We start from the raw sequence: 15861 nt of genomic DNA on the forward strand, positions 1-15861 counted from the left end.
CTGCCTGGAGGACAATCTGCGCAGACGCTCTGCAGTCTACCGCCTTTGGCGGACAGGGACAGCGATCGCAGGCGTAGTACCGTCTTCGGGGGGGGGGGGGGGGGGGGGAGGGGAAAACATCAGTCTGCGCAGGCGCAGTTCCAACAATTCGCCCGGAGGCAACGCGGGCAGTCGGCGCAGGTGCAGTACTGCCCTCTTGCTCCCTGTTGGGCAGGGGAGGTTCGCGCAGGCGTAATGAGGTCTCCGAGGGGGGTTGGGGAGGTAGGATTTGGGGAAGGGGGGGAGGGAGAGGAGAAGATGGTTTTGACACTGGAGGGAACGTTTCGCTAAGCGGCAGCCCTCGCTCGACATGGGCAACGAGAACAGCCTGGAGACTGGAGAGCTGGACCCCATCTCGGCGCCGTCTGCAGCGCCGCTGAAAACACCCGGGGCCCCGAACGGAGCGCCCGGGGGACGGGCAGCGGCGGCCGGCAGGTAAGCAAAGCGGGGTAGCGGAGCGGGGAATCCCGGGCCACAGGGGGAGAGCATAGTCACTCTCCCCTGGCATGGTCATGGTGACCTGGGCTGACCGAGAAGGCCGTGGCCGGCCCCCGCGGGAGAGGGGCGGAGGTTCAGGGACAGCCAGAGCCAGGAGGCGGTTCAGCCCGGCAGCAGAAGGCTGAGTGAGTCCAGCAGGGCAGGTTTGCAATTGCACTCTGTTTCAAACTGCTTTTGTAGAGATACATACCGGATAGAAGCTCGACTGTTAGCGATCGCTTGGGACACACTGTAAATGTTTGTTGTTCCTTTACAATCATGTATGCTGTTTGGATTGCAGTGTAGAAAGGCTTTGCCTGACAGCAACCAAGACTGACTTGCCTCCCCCACTATTGAGCCTCTCTCTCTCTTCCCCCTGCACACAAAAAAAATGTTGATGCTCACAGCCTCAGGGTCCCTAAATCACACGGACCCTTCATAATCATGGGATTTTGGGAGTGAGTTGCATGAAACCAGAGAAGGGGCAGCGGGACCATGTGAATCGCAAAGCCAGCTGTAGAATTCGCATCGGTGATTGAAGTTTTGTTTTACCAAAAAAAAATACAAAATGCTAGCGGACTCCAAGAGGGAGGGCATCATAGCGTTTGCATGCACGCTGAATGAAATGCAACAGGAAGCTGTCACCCAGTAGGGAAAGCAAAAGGACAAGCCAGAGATGCAACAATAATCAACTAGAGAACAGAACCCGGGGCAGAGCTAGGAAGCATGGAGATGATGAGCAGATCGACACTGCAGAAAAGATGTATCAGAATTTGTTCTCGGTCGACTCTCCAGGTGTTCGAGTGATGTGTTTGGGCTTAGTGGTTTTCACGCGAGTTTGGTCGAGTAGACTGTGTCTTGGATTACAAAGTGAGGGGTTGGAGACAATGTTTCAGAATGTCATGTCGTGTGAGGGAGGTGCTTAGTTGAACCTCCCAAGCTGAAAATCATATCTTGGAGGTTGCTCAGCTGTTTTGACATGCTGGTGACAGGGCTGTGAAAGCCTTGCGGTAAACAGTGCAAGTTTGAAAACAGAACAGAGCGAAGAGCCCCACAATAATAATGAGAAGGATGAATCGATTCAAAGATTGACTGCACAACAAGACAGTTGGAGTTTCGGCGCTAGAAGTAGCTGTCCTTTCAGAACCACAGGCTGTCAATAGTTTAACTTTTTGTTGCTTCTCATTAAGCCAAACAAGGGCAGCGAGTCTTTCGGTATTCGGTTTTTTTTACTGCAAAATGATTTTTAAGTCAGAAAGTTCTCATATATTGATTTTTAGATGTCTTGATATATAATGTGACAGTGCTAAAATTTATTAACTACAAGTGAGGTCTCCAGGTTTGTTTATGGCCGCCGATATTTCCGTCGAGGTAAAGAAGAACTGAACTCTGAAGGTAGCTGGGTGAAGAATTGGGCAAAGTGTCTTTTCATTGACAGCTGTTTCTGTGTTACATTTGTTGGGTTGCTTAGTTGAGTCAGCGTTGACGGCAATTACGAGCTTCACTCGGCCAAATGTAGCCAGGCGGAACGTTTGAGTACAAAACTGCCTCGCGTAAGATGTGAAAAGAAATCTGGTTTCTTTGCCAGCAATGTTCGTATTCACTCCCGATGTAATCTGCTGATATGTTGTGTTCCGTGGTCATTTAAGCTGTTTTTTTAAATATATATAATCACGATGTTCTAGTTCCGTTGTAAGCGCACGATGATCAGTTAGTGCAGACATTGTCAGCACACTATTTCCCCAAGCAACGTGTGCCGTGTATTAAGAGGTGTCTCTTTCAATTCCAATCTATCATAGCACTGTTTCCCTGGATGGTGCTGAAACACGGCACGCTCCGCTAATGGGAGTTGTCTATTTCAGAACCACATTTTAATCAGCCAGGCACCCGCGTCGCTGTAATCAGCGGTGGTATCTGTTTCAGTATGACAATAACTGCATAAGAAGCTGTAGGTGTGAGGGTTCAGTGTTAGTGTTGGAGTGGGGGACTTTCAGCTTCTGTGTGCTTGTTTATGCTTGACCCAAGCGTTTGCTAAAAACGATCTAATCTCTGCGCGCCCGGAGGAGCTGTCCATTTCAGCACCACTCTCTTCCGAGCACGTACAGGCTTCAGAATTCGTACTCTTCATACGATTTCGATCATTTGAAACAGCTAACGTAGTATAATATAGACGAAAAATAATTTGAATTGTGGATTTTATGACTCCACCAGTAGCACCTAAGAGTCAAACACTGAAACAGAGCGTGTCTGATGTTTGAGTATTCTAGCTCAAGGTCCACCATTCTAAATAAAAGTGGGATGAATATAAATTAAAACTGGGAATGTTAGGTTTGATTCTAACACCACAGCCACGATCTGATTGAGTCCTCTTGTCCTATATCAGTATTGAAGGGAACTGATATTGCCCTGACACTGTGACAAAATCACAAGACTGAGCCTGAAATGTTGTTATGACTGCTATTTTTAAAATATACTTGATTATAATGGTACAGAATGATGTTGAATACTTGCATCAGACTGTAGTTACATAAACATGTTAATTTGCATGTAAAAGCAAATATAGGTGGGACACGGCAGGAAGATAAAAATGTCAGAATTGTGATGCTGAAACATGCTTGGAATAGAGTAAAATGGTAAAATGTAGTTTTTAAAATCAAATAACAGCAAATGATGTGGATGCTGGAAATCGGAAATAAGAAGAAAAAAAGGTGCTGGAGAAATTCAGCAGCAATGGCAGCATTTGTGAAGAGAGTAACAGAGGTAACATTTTGAATCTGATATGACTTTCTTCTGAAGAGACTGGAAGAATCATATCAGACTTGAAATATTATTTCTCCCTACACAGATGTTGCCAGACCTCCAGAAATGTCTGTATTTATTGCACCTTTTATCAAAAACAGTATCAGAAATTGCTGGAAAAGCTCTCGAGGTCTGCAGAGACAAGGCAGAGTTAACATTTTGGGTCCAGTCACCCATCTTCAGAACCCTTTGATTCTTTGGGGTTTTTTTTAGCTTTTATCAATGTTATTTCTAACGTTTTAGAGGTTATACCTATGTTTGGCTTGTTAAAAGAACATTGACTCTGATTTGAATCATTTATTGTATCACTGTCCAATAAATGTATGTCCAGCAAGTATTGCAAAACCATATCTTTTGAAGCAATTAGTAAAGTTAATAGAATGTTATTGTTTAATGTGAGAGGAGTAATATCCAGAAGTAGGTAGATTATGCTTTAGATATACAGGAATTGGTGAGACAGCATCTAGAATACTGTGTACAGTATTGGTCTTCTTATTTAAGAAAGAGTGTATGTGCATCGGAAGCAGTTCAGAAAATGTTTACAAGAAGGTGGGTTGTCTTATATTGTAAAGTTGGCCAAGCAAAGCATATTTACACTGAAGGTTTTCAAATTAAGAGGTGACTTGATTGAGACATTCCAAGATTCTGAGGTGAATTTACAGGTTGGATGTAGAAATGAAGTTTCATCTTGTGGATAAATCTCAAGTGAGAGATCAGGATTTTTTTTTTTGACAGTTGTGAAACAATGGAACTTTATTTCCCAAAAAAAGGCAGTGGATGCAGAGTCTTTGAATATTTTTGGAGCAAATGTGGGTAGATTGTTAATAAGGGGTTGGAAGGTCATTGGGAGAGGTGAGAATGTGGAGTAATCAATAGTCATGACACATCTGATTGAATGTTGGAATAGGCTCAAGGAGCTGCATGACCTCCACCTACTCCTAATTCGTGTTTGTACATGTATTGATATTTCAGCACAGTTTATCAAGGAACCAGAATTTAAACAGATAACAAGCAGCTTTCAAATCTGAATTTATCTGAGGAGATACTCTCTGATCTTGGTTAACTAGATTCCACTTATAGAACTCGGTACCATTTCTTTCACTAAAATCTGATTTTAGAATTCAGTATTTTTAGAAGGGTGGATAATTTCGCTTTTTGAAACTGTGTGTCACTTCATGAAATATTCACTTCGGATTGCTGTGTCAACGTACTTGTTCAGAATTCAGGAAGGAGCCTGCAAGTACGGCAGCAGGGATGCTCTGAAGAAAGCAAAGAATCTGTTTTGTTTACACTACATGAAACCCGGCTTTCTTGATAAGGATGAAATCTAGTTCAAGTTGAAAGAATGTGCTTGACTGGCAGTATTTCTCTGCTTTGTGCTAGATAAAGATTAATTGCAGCAGATGTTGAAATGTTATTCATGACGTTATCACTTGGCAGCATTGCAGTTTGTTCAGTAAAATTAATAATTATGCAAGCTATCAATATATATTTTAACATTATGAAATTGATAAATTTCAGATGTACAATTTAGATTCAAAGATTTAAAAGAAAAAAATGTGTTATAGGCCATTACACATTAGCATGGCTTTATTTTTTATTCTTTCAGTTTTCTGGCCTCTCCTCAAGGCAATCACATATAGTGCTTGGGTGTCAGCTGCACAGTCATTGATGGCCATCTGGTAATTTAGCCAAGTGACCATTCTTCATTAGTACCAATAGGTTATTTGGTTTTACAGCTGAGTTTTATCTCTTTGCCAGATAGTCACTTTCCAGAAATGCTCACTTGATAATCAGGAGCACAAGTTGAATTTGCTCCTTCCTTTGCCTTTCTGCCCAGGGACAGTGAAATGGCTGTGTTCCTCCTTCTTCAGATAGATGACTATATGCACCAAAGACCATGGCAGCTGTTAGCTTTCTAGTCTGTATCCACAATTCTACAATCCGCATTAACGTTATTAGCAACAGAAAACCCCGAATTATGCTGTTGAAATTGAAGCGATATAAATTACACGTTTGGAAAACAGATCCAAATCGTATTACTTAATATTCTAGTCGTATTAGCAAGATGCAAACATTCACAGTTCTTGCAACTTTTTCAACAGGATTTTTCAATAATGTTCAACAAGATTGCTCACATCCAATTTGGAGATGAGTAACAAATGCTGGCCTTGCCATTGACATCCACTTATCATGAACAAATTAAAACATTCTTTCCCACACTGTCAGTGCACTTGATTGTTTATTCCAGAAAAGAAAATTGAGATTCTGCTTTTGTAACTTGTTGCTTTCACCTTACTGCGAAGGGCCAATAAATATTCTAGAACAATAATGAAATAAGAATGGCACAAACGGAAATAATGCTGCTTTTGAAGTTTTAAGATTCCATCTTCAGACATGGATATAGTCATTGACTACATAAGTTACTAGTAATGTTTTAGTGATCACCAGTGGCTTGAAATAATAATCTACATAACAGGAGTTCAAATCATCACATGGCAATTTGTGAATATGATTGTGATTATGTAACCTTTTTTTTAAAAAAGAAAACTAAATCTGGAGTGAAAAGATGTTAGTATAATGAAGCTGGTCGTTCTAAAAACTAAACTGGCACTCATGTCCATCAGGGAACCAAATCTTTCATGGTTAACTAACTTGATTGATCATTCCAATGTAGTTGATTCATAACAATGCAATATTAGTAGCACTTATGATTACAAAAAATACTCTTAGCCTAGTTGACCATGTACTGTGCCCTTGGTTAATATCTTGTGGGCTAATGCCATTTAGGAGAGTTACTATTCATTCTCACTAGCCAGGCATAGAAATGATTCTTGAACATTCTAAAAAACTCCATAAGCAGTGCAGACACATCAGACGTACCAGATGGTAGGGGAAAGGAGTAATGTGTGGACGCAATTGGGTGAGTTTGGTACTTGGAGTTCGAAGACTGGACGTCTCAACATGAGTTTCAGTGCTTCAGGTTGACATGGGAAAGGACCACTGATTACCATCCTGTTACTTCTGTTGACCAGCATTTGGTTGATGTACTAAGGGGGACAAATGCATCTAATCTTCTTTGCATGGAGGAATTGATCTCTTACACTTGTAATTTCTGTTCCATTATTGTTGCTGGACTCAAAATCTGTATGTTTTTACCTAACAATGTTGTGAGGATACCTTTGATATGTAAATCAAAGTAATTCAAGATGGATGATAAATGTTTGTCTTAATAGAAATGTGGGCACCTAGAAAAAGAATTTTTTAAAAAATTGCGTGACTTTTGTGGTTGGTTTGCTCACTGAGCTGGTTTGTTCTTCTGCAGACGTTTCATTACCCTGCTGGGTAACATTCTCATTGCAGCCTCAACCAGATCAACATCCACAACCCGAGCTACAAATCTACTCAAAAACTTTAGAGATCTACGGACGAAGTACGCTCAAATTGGCATGGAAATGGGAAAACTATGCCAAACAACAGAGCGCTACCTGTGAGCAACTCTACTTCCTACGTGGATGCCTCAAGAACTGGGTATTACCATGCGGTGTGAGATACAAAGCCCCCACCAACACTCACTAGCTCATAGGACAGCAGAACACAGTGGCCGCAGGATGATGAAGGTAATGATCAGCAATGCACACAACCGGCTCCATAGATATGACAGAGAAATTAAGCATCAAAAAACCCTATTCCTCGACGCTACCAAGACTGGAAAACTGACTTTGGAACAAGCCATTAACATCAGTTGACAGATAACAAGAACAAAAAAAAACAGATCCTTAAAGAAAAATTAGCCAAACTAACCCACCAAAATGACAAATATAGAACAGACACCTGGATAAGAAACCTTTCAGACAGGAAATTTACAGACATAGAGAAAGCTGCTCTAACTCGCAGACTCAACTACAACCACAGAGACTCTAACAAGACAGAGTTTCCACCCACACTAGAAGCCACATTGAAGACCAACAGCATCATTGAGGAAACATAACAATCCATGAGACAGACAGTGATCCTGACACTGACCAGAAGAGGTGAACTTAACACTCTTAACACATCAGAAAGGTAGGCTGTAGAAGGACTAATAAGGGACAGAAACATCACAATACTACCAATGGACAAAGGGTGCATGGCAGTAAACAAATGGGACTACCTCATCAAAGCACAGACACTACTAGCAGACGCTAACACATATGGCAAGTGCATACAGATGCAACACCACAACCGGGCAATAGGATAATCAACACACTAAAGAGACTCAAACAAACCGGACAGATCAACAGAATGGACTACCGAAGAATGAAGCCAGAAGGAACTAACACCCCCCGATTCTACGGCCTCCAAAAGGTACACAAACCGGAAGTGCCTCTCAGACCCATTGTCTCCCTGGTAGGCACGCCATCACATAGGTTAGCCAAGGAGTTACAACGGAGACTAAAGTACCTCATAGCAAGTTACCCCGCTGAATCCATTCAGCCCAAGAGTTCTTCAATTCCCTCAAGGACATAAGAATAGATGACGATGAGATCATGGTGTCATTTGATGTTACTGCCCTATTCACATTGATCTACATACCACAAACAAGAGAAACACTAACAACACTACCAAAACAGGAATGAGACCCGCATGACACCATCTCCACAGATAACATGCTGAAGTTAGTAAACCTATGCCTCACGATGCACTTTACCTTTAACAGCCAAATCTATGAACAGATCAATAGGACATCCATGGGGCCATCTGTCTCCAGACTATGAGCAGAAGTGGTGATGCAGAGACTTGAAAGCATGGCCCTTCTGCTGATCCAACTGAAAAAATGGATCCAATATGTGGACGAAACCTCCATCGTCATTAAATGGACCAAACTAGAGGAGACATACCAACTAATAAACAACACTCTTACTGGGATCAAATTCACCAGGGAAGAGGAAAAGAATGAACAACTCCCATCATGGACATCAACTCTGGACATCATGGTAGAATGCAAGGCCAACGGGGAATTCCTGACAAAGGTACACAGGAAAGTCACACACTCTGACCAAGTACTGAATTTCAACAGCAACCACCTAACACCCACAAACTGCATGAAAACATTATTTAAATGAGCACAACACACTGCAGCAACCTGGAACTATGCCAAAAAGAAGAAGAGTCTCTCCACCAAGTTTTCAAGGACAACAGATACCCAAACAACTGGATGCCTATTACATAAACAACAACAGGAAGATACTGCATGCCCTGATGCACTCATCATGCTACCATACATCAAGAACATATCTGAACTGGCCATAAGACTCCCACAGCCACTGGGTATCAGAGTAGCACACAAACCCACATCAACCCTACACCAACTGCTAACTCGAACCAAAGACCTGTTACCCATTATGGAAAGAACCAATGTTATATACAAAATTCCTTGCAAAGACTGCGACAAACATTACATTGAACAGACAGGAAGAAAATTGGCCACAAGAGTACATCAATACAAACTAGCAACACAAAGGCACAGTCAGTACTCACTCATCTCCATTTACATGGATAAGGAAAGCCACCAGTTCAATTGGGACAGCACCAGGATCGTAGGACAGGTCAAACAGGCAAGCACAGAAATTCCTAGAGGCCTGGTTCTCCACCATGAAGGCCATCAACAAACACATAGAGCCAGACCCTGTATACACTCCACTGCAAAGGAAAACCTGAAGTGAGGTAATCCAACTCAACAGACACCAGACTTTAAATACAAAGTGGGAAAACACAACAGCACTTCATTGGAGGCTGCAACAACATCCCCAAACTGGGCTACAAATCTACTCAACCTTAATTCCATGACTACCCAACATGAGGAACTGTAATAATATTGTACTGCTTCCAGTTTTATGTTCTTCTGATTCTGAAAAGTTGTTTATAAATGCAGCAGCCTGGAAGTTTCACTAGAGTAAGCTTTTCTCTTTGATAAATTTCTGCCTGATACCGTCTTGGTCAGCAAAAGATCAGAGAATTTTATTCTAAATTGCATTCACAGAAATGAAGTTCCATCTTTCTTTTGCATTAATTTGAAAATTAATGTGCCAGAAGTAGGACCCACCACAAAACCTGCCATGTTGCATAAAACATTATGATTCATTGGAAGTGATTCTGAGAATTATTCTCTTTTGTAAGCATTTGAGGACAATCCAAAAATAAGACGACTTTCTTTTCTTCAACCAGTCATTGGATGTGATCATTGCTGGCGAGCCAGGGCCTAATTACTTTTGAGAAATGAATGGTGACCTGTCACAGTCAGCGGCACAAGTACTCCCATAGTTCTGTTAGTGGGCAGAGAGTTCTAGAATTTTGATCCAGTGACTGTGAAGGAATAGTGATATAATTCCAGATAAAAATGTTGTGGGATTTGGAGGTGTCCTGTGCATATGTTACGTGACCAAAGGTCCCAGATTTGAAAGATGCTGTTGAAAACACCACGGCTAGTTATTGTGGTAGAGCTTTCTCTTTTAGATTTATTGTCACATGTACTCAAGAACAGGAGCACAGTGAAAAGTGTGTAATGTTGCCGCACATGGTGCCATCTTAGGTAACAAAGCACCTTGGTATAAAAAACTTTGGGACAAAATGGTAAGAGAAATGAGAGTTAAAAAGGTAAGTATTACTTCATACAATAGTAGGAAAATAAAGAAATGATTATATAATTAATAGTAAAGCTTTTCATAGTTCAAACTAAGTGAATAAAGGATCAAGTGAAAACTTCAATAGCCTTTGATGAATCCTCAGCTTACCTTGTTCTCTGGGAGACCTAAGCTGTATGCACTTGATGCCGATGCCACTGCCACAAATACCATCGCTGCTGCTGAAAATGCAGCCCCTTCGATCTCCCCCAGTGCCTCAGGAACATGCCCAGCCAGGATCTGCTCACGCTGAGCCAAGATACCATCATGAATCACCGAGAGACCGGCCGACATGCTGCTGATAGACCAGGCTGGCACCTGCCAACAGTCGCATAGAGACTGGGCCAAAACTTGTCAAGAACTTCCGAGACACTAGGCTGCGACCCATAACACTGATGAGACACCAGGCCAGGACCCACCACAAGCTGCTGAGAGACCAGACCTGTTCGGGAGAGGAGAGCTGCAAAGGGGAAAACAGAAGGAAAAGGGAAATAAACAGAGGGAGTAGAGTTGCTCTAGTTGGAATGTCCTACTCTGCTGCCACAGTTGTAATCCTAGACTAGTTTGCCAGTGGTGGAGGGAGTGAAAGTTTGGCTAGGGCAGTGGATGGGGGTGCCAATAATATAGGTTGTTTTGATTTCAGTGGTTTTGAGCTGCTTGATAGGGCTGCAGTCATCCACGCAAGTGGAGATTTCATAACACTCCTGGCGCACATGGTAAATGAGGACAGAGTTTTTGAAGGCTCAGGCAAGTTACTTGTCATAGGATTCCTAGCTTCTAACCTGCTCTTGTAGCCACAATACTTATGCAACCACTCCAATTCATTTTCTCTGTCGTGACCTTCAGCAGAGTAATGGGAGACTCAATTAATGAAATGCCATGGAATGTGAAATGGAGATGGTTAGACTTTGTCTGGCAGGATTAGGATATTAGCTGGCATTTTGGCGGCAAATAACACTTAATCCACACATCAGCTCAGTCGTATATGAAGTCATTTTATCTGCATGTGGGTACCACCTGCTTCTTTATCTATGTAGTTAGGAATGGATATGAAGACTATCCAGTCTTCGTAGATCTCATTTCCTGTGATGGAATGCAAATCTTTGATGAAACAGTTGACGTCGCTGAGGAATTCCTGCAGTAGTACTTGAGGCTGGAACAGTTGTCAACAGAATCCACAACTACACTCCAGGTTTCAAAACGCATGACCCACTGACATGTGTCAGGGTACTCCTGTTGGCCTCTGCTGAATTCACAGTGGAATATGCTCTCCCCTCCCTTGCTGCTAGCATTGACTCTCACAACCTGCTCCACCACCACCATCCTGCACTTTTTCTCCCTCCTGTCTCCCATGTGGGTGTTCTCCCCCCAACACATGTCACCAGCCCTTGCCCTTGCTCCCTTCATCTCCCATGTAGTCCATTTGCTCCCATATGACTTCAACACAGTTGCTTGCCTTTCACACGCACTCTTGCCCTCATGGCCCCACATGGCCCTGGTACTCACCACATCCCTAGCCCCTCATAGGTCCTGGCATTTTCCATAATCCTCAGCCAATTGTGGCCATGGGCACTTTCCACACACCTTCCCTCACAATGGCCTTGGTGCTTACCTTTCCCTTGGCCAAAGATGGCCCGTGGCACTGAGCTGTCTCTGCAAGGCAGGTGGTCAGACCCCTCAGTGTAATCCCACACCACAGTAGGCTGAAAGCCCTCCGCCTTCCCACCATCCCCCGTGGGCCAGTTAGGATCTCTTGGCAGTTCACAGTCCGGCCTGCAGACCGCAAATTAGACAAACCTCATCCAGAACCAGAGGGAATAGTCTCAGAATAAGGTTTAGGCCTTTCAAGGCTAACTGAGGAATTTCTTCACTCAGAGGATGATGTATCTTTGAGGTTCTCTGCCTTTAGTGGGCTGTGGAAACTTAATCATCAAGCATGTTCAATCCAGAAATTGATTAAATTTCTTGGTACTGATGACATCAATAAAAATGAGCTAATACTGGCTTTGAGATAAATGATCAGCCATGATCTTATTGAGAAGTTGAAATCAATGGAGCAATGTTTTTGTCGCTGATGTACAACATCCATAGTTCTTATTTTGTATTTCTGACCCTCGTTTGGGATTGTCCTACAAGCAGATCTTTCCTCACCTACCCTATCAGAATTTTAGCTCAACCATTTCTAAATGGCACTATCATTTTCCAATGTTTCTGTGATTATTTTCTCCTTGGAAAGCCATGGTTGAATTTGCCTCTACTAGACTCACGGGAAGTGAATTTTAGATCTTAACCACAGCTACATTCTTTTTCTTTCATGGGATTTGGTGCCATTGGCTAGGCCAGTATTTATTGACTCCACCTTTGGTGCCCCCTAAAAAGGCTGTGAACAAAAGTATATTCTTCTGTCACCAATTTGTTTTTTGCTACTTATTTTAAGTAGGCATCCTCTAGTTTGGAGCTTTCTGACATTTTGTACAATTTCTCTTTTGTTACTCAATTCAAATAGCTGAGGATTTTGAACTCCTCTATCAAATCTCCTTCCCTCCAATACATAAAGCCCTAACTTCTCCATCCTATCTATGCAGCTGAACTTTCTTGGAGGGTACCATTACTTTGAATCTTTCCTCGTGCTGACTCTCGTGCTTTTGCATCTTTCCTGAAGTGTGTTGTGTAAAACTGGATGTAATGCTCTACTTGACGTTGATTCAATATTTTGTACAGATTGATCATAACTGCCTTACTTTTGTGTTCAATGTCCATCTTTACAATGTATATGCTTTTCTAATTGCTTCTTCACTGCCCTGCCACTGTTAAAACGATAAGTGCACACATACTCTCAGATCCTTTGCTCCTCTGGTATAGATTTTTAATGAACTTGTTCAGAAATGTTATGACACACCTCTAGAGTAGGTGTGACTTGAAACCAGGCTTTCTGATCTGGAGTTAGGTCCCACACCGTACTGCCACAAGAAGCCTCTCCTCTAGGATTGTCGATATTTGCTGATCAACCAGTTGAGATATGCGATTATGCATCTGTAGACAAAGTGGAATTTGAAATATCAGTCCCAGAGTAGGGACACTACCACTGTGCCACATGCACCCTCCCAATAGAAGTGTAGATATTTCTAATAAACCTGTTCAGAGATGGTTTGTCACACTCCTGGGAGCAGATGGAACTTGAACCATGTTCTTGGAACCCAGAGGTAGGGACACTACTGCTGCGTCTTAAGTGCCAGTGTTCCGGCGGATCGAGTTCAGTCCCAATCATGGAGGTGTGAATTAGAAGGATTTGTATGTGGATGAACTATGATGACTGGGTAGTGAAGCCAGGTCATCTGCTTGGAAGGCAGCTGTGCTCATCACTATACAGCTATTGCTCCTCTGGAGCTATCTGCTTTATTTTATATTGCATCTTATTGTTCTTTGAACCAAAATGAATCATTTCAGACTGTGTTGATGCCAAGGGCAGTCACTTTAATCTCACCATTTGAATTCAGCTCTTTTGTCCATGATTGGACAAAGGCGGCAATTAGATCTTGAGCTGAATGATCTTCCTGGAACTCAACTGAGCATCATTGAGCTGGTGAGTAAGTGCCACTTGACAGTACAGTCAACAACAGTTGCCATTCCTTTGTTGATGATTAAAAGTAATCAAATGGGGCAGCAACTGTGGAGAGCATAGTTCAGGACAGTTTTGCGATTGAGAAGTAAATGCCTGTGCTGGAGCGGTACTGCAAAAGTGTGGCATTTTTTTGGAGCTCAAGTCCTCAGCTAGGATGTTGTTGGGCCTGATATCCTTTAGTGTCACTTGTGCAATCGGCCATTTCTTGACACAATCTACAGTAACTGATTTAACTGAAGACTGGTTTCCATGCTGGTGGAGATCTCCAACAGCAAGCTGCAAGATGATGTTCATTTGGGTATATGGTTGAAGATTGTTGCAAAAGCTTTTGCTACACATTCTTTGCCATTGTCGAGGAAAGGGATATTAATATTTTGAAGACAGGCACTAATAGGTTCAAAAAATATTTACTCAGGAATAATTATTGTATCTTCGCCTAACTAGAAACTAATTTTCTGAAGTTTTACACATGGAAACTATTAATGCTGGAATAACCAGCTGAGACTGAAATGATAACTCTAGTCCTGTATATTTACAAATTAATTCTATCAGGATTGCTCGGTTCGTCAATTGATTGTTGTAAAATGGAAATACTATACACTAAGAAAATGGAGTTCATTGCAAATTTTAGAAAGCCTCAGAGGCTAGGAATACAGCGACAAGTCACTCACCTCCTGACTCCCCACACTCCTACTCACCATCCAAAAGGTACAAATCAGGAGTGCAGTAGAATACTCTCCACTTGCCTAGATGGGTGCAGCTCTAACAACACGCTTGAAGCTTGACACCATCAGATCAAAGCACCACATCCACACTCATCCACTTCCTGCACCACTGACACTCAGTAGCAATCGTGTTTATGATCTACAAGATACACAGCAGTATTCACCAAAGATATTAAGACAGCACCTTCCAACCCACTATCATTTCACCTAGAAAGACAAGGGTAGCAGATACAGGGGAACAATACCACCTGCAAGTTCCCCTTCAAGTCACTTACAATCTGTCTTAGAAATATTTTGCCATTCCTTCACTGTCATTGAATCAAAATCCTAGAATTCCCTCCCTAAGGGCATTGTAGGTCAATCCACAGCAGGTGCGCTGCAGCGTTTCAAGAAGACAGTGCACCGCCACCTTTGTAAGAGCAACTAGGGATGGGCAATAAATGCTGGCCAGCCAGTGACACGCACATCCCACAAATGACTTTAAAAAGTTAAACATTGTTTGACATGGGAAAATATTTGGTATCCAAATAAAAAATTGGACATCATAGACAGTGTACACGTTTTCATCTTTTCATATATTTGAAAATGACACATGCCATTTTAAAAAGCATCAGCTAATTTTTTACACTGACTGTAAACTTACTTGAACTCTTTCAAAGAGCAACCTTCCACAGGGCAGTGTGCTAGGAATCAAACCTCACTATTCTCAAACCTGCCACAAATGTGAAGATTTAATGAACTACTAGAAGTCCCAAATAAAAATTGGAAAACTACGGATGCTGGAAATCAGAAACAAAAACAGAAATTGCTGGAAAAGCTCAGCCAGTCCGGCAGAACTGTTCTGAGGAAGGGTCACTGAACTCGAAACGTTAACTCTGATTTCTCTCCACAAATGCTGCCAGATCTGCTGAGTTTTACCATCGATTTCTGTTTCTGTAGCAAAAGTCCCAATTTGCCTCTGACTGACTGCTACCCAGGATAAAACAACAAATCTCACCAGGTCTCTTCAGTCACAGTAGAAATAATCCCATTTATTAGAGAATACTGTTAAATTTAACAATAACAATAAAGGAACAGTTTTTTAAATTTATGTATTTTAGACATTCTCCCTTTAAAATTCCCATGCACATATATAGACATAAAAGATAAAATAAAATATATTAAGAGTTGTGGGAAAGAAGTCAAGAGTACGCAGTTCAGTACCATCAGCCCAAATTACACAACTAGATGGGTCAGTTTCACAATCCTGTTGATACTTCAATGATGCCTCGATATTGTCTGCACAGTGACGTTTAGTTCTTTGTTCATTGGTTGCCTTATTGGACCTGGAGTCTTTCCTTCTGTTTTGTTTCAGCGTGTCTGAGTGTAGTTTTGCTTCTCTTTAAGAGAGAACTAGAGAGGGAAAATGTAAAGAGAAATGAGAAAAAGATTGATGCAGCTGACTTCTGGATGCTTCCTTGTTCCCCTCTTGATTCATTTCCATCACAGAGTCTGTGTTAAACGGCAACCTGACCAATCAAAGAGTTGTTGAAGTACC

The 15861-nt window shown here is 42.1% G+C and overlaps 1 protein-coding gene across 10 annotated transcripts in view; it reads left to right on the top strand.

Annotated features, from left to right (window-relative positions):
- Positions 1-302: 302 nt before the first annotated feature.
- bsnb (bassoon (presynaptic cytomatrix protein) b) overlaps positions 303-15861 on the top strand; it is a 468557-nt gene continuing 452998 nt past the window's right edge. For 7 of the 10 annotated variants that reach the window (XM_048547454.2, XM_048547450.2, XM_048547451.2 and 4 more), the window contains exon 1: positions 303-474. In XM_048547454.2, the coding sequence (XP_048403411.2) occupies positions 350-474 (125 nt within the window). In that variant the 5' untranslated portion in view covers positions 303-349. Of the gene's footprint in view, positions 475-1615; positions 1732-1810; positions 1912-15861 lie in introns of those variants that run through there. The other 3 variants (XM_048547457.2, XM_048547458.2, XM_048547456.2) reach the window with 3 other exon arrangements.

Source organism: Stegostoma tigrinum, chromosome 11, assembly GCF_030684315.1.
Source record: "Stegostoma tigrinum isolate sSteTig4 chromosome 11, sSteTig4.hap1, whole genome shotgun sequence".
Classification (NCBI taxonomy): domain Eukaryota; kingdom Metazoa; phylum Chordata; class Chondrichthyes; order Orectolobiformes; family Stegostomatidae; genus Stegostoma; species Stegostoma tigrinum.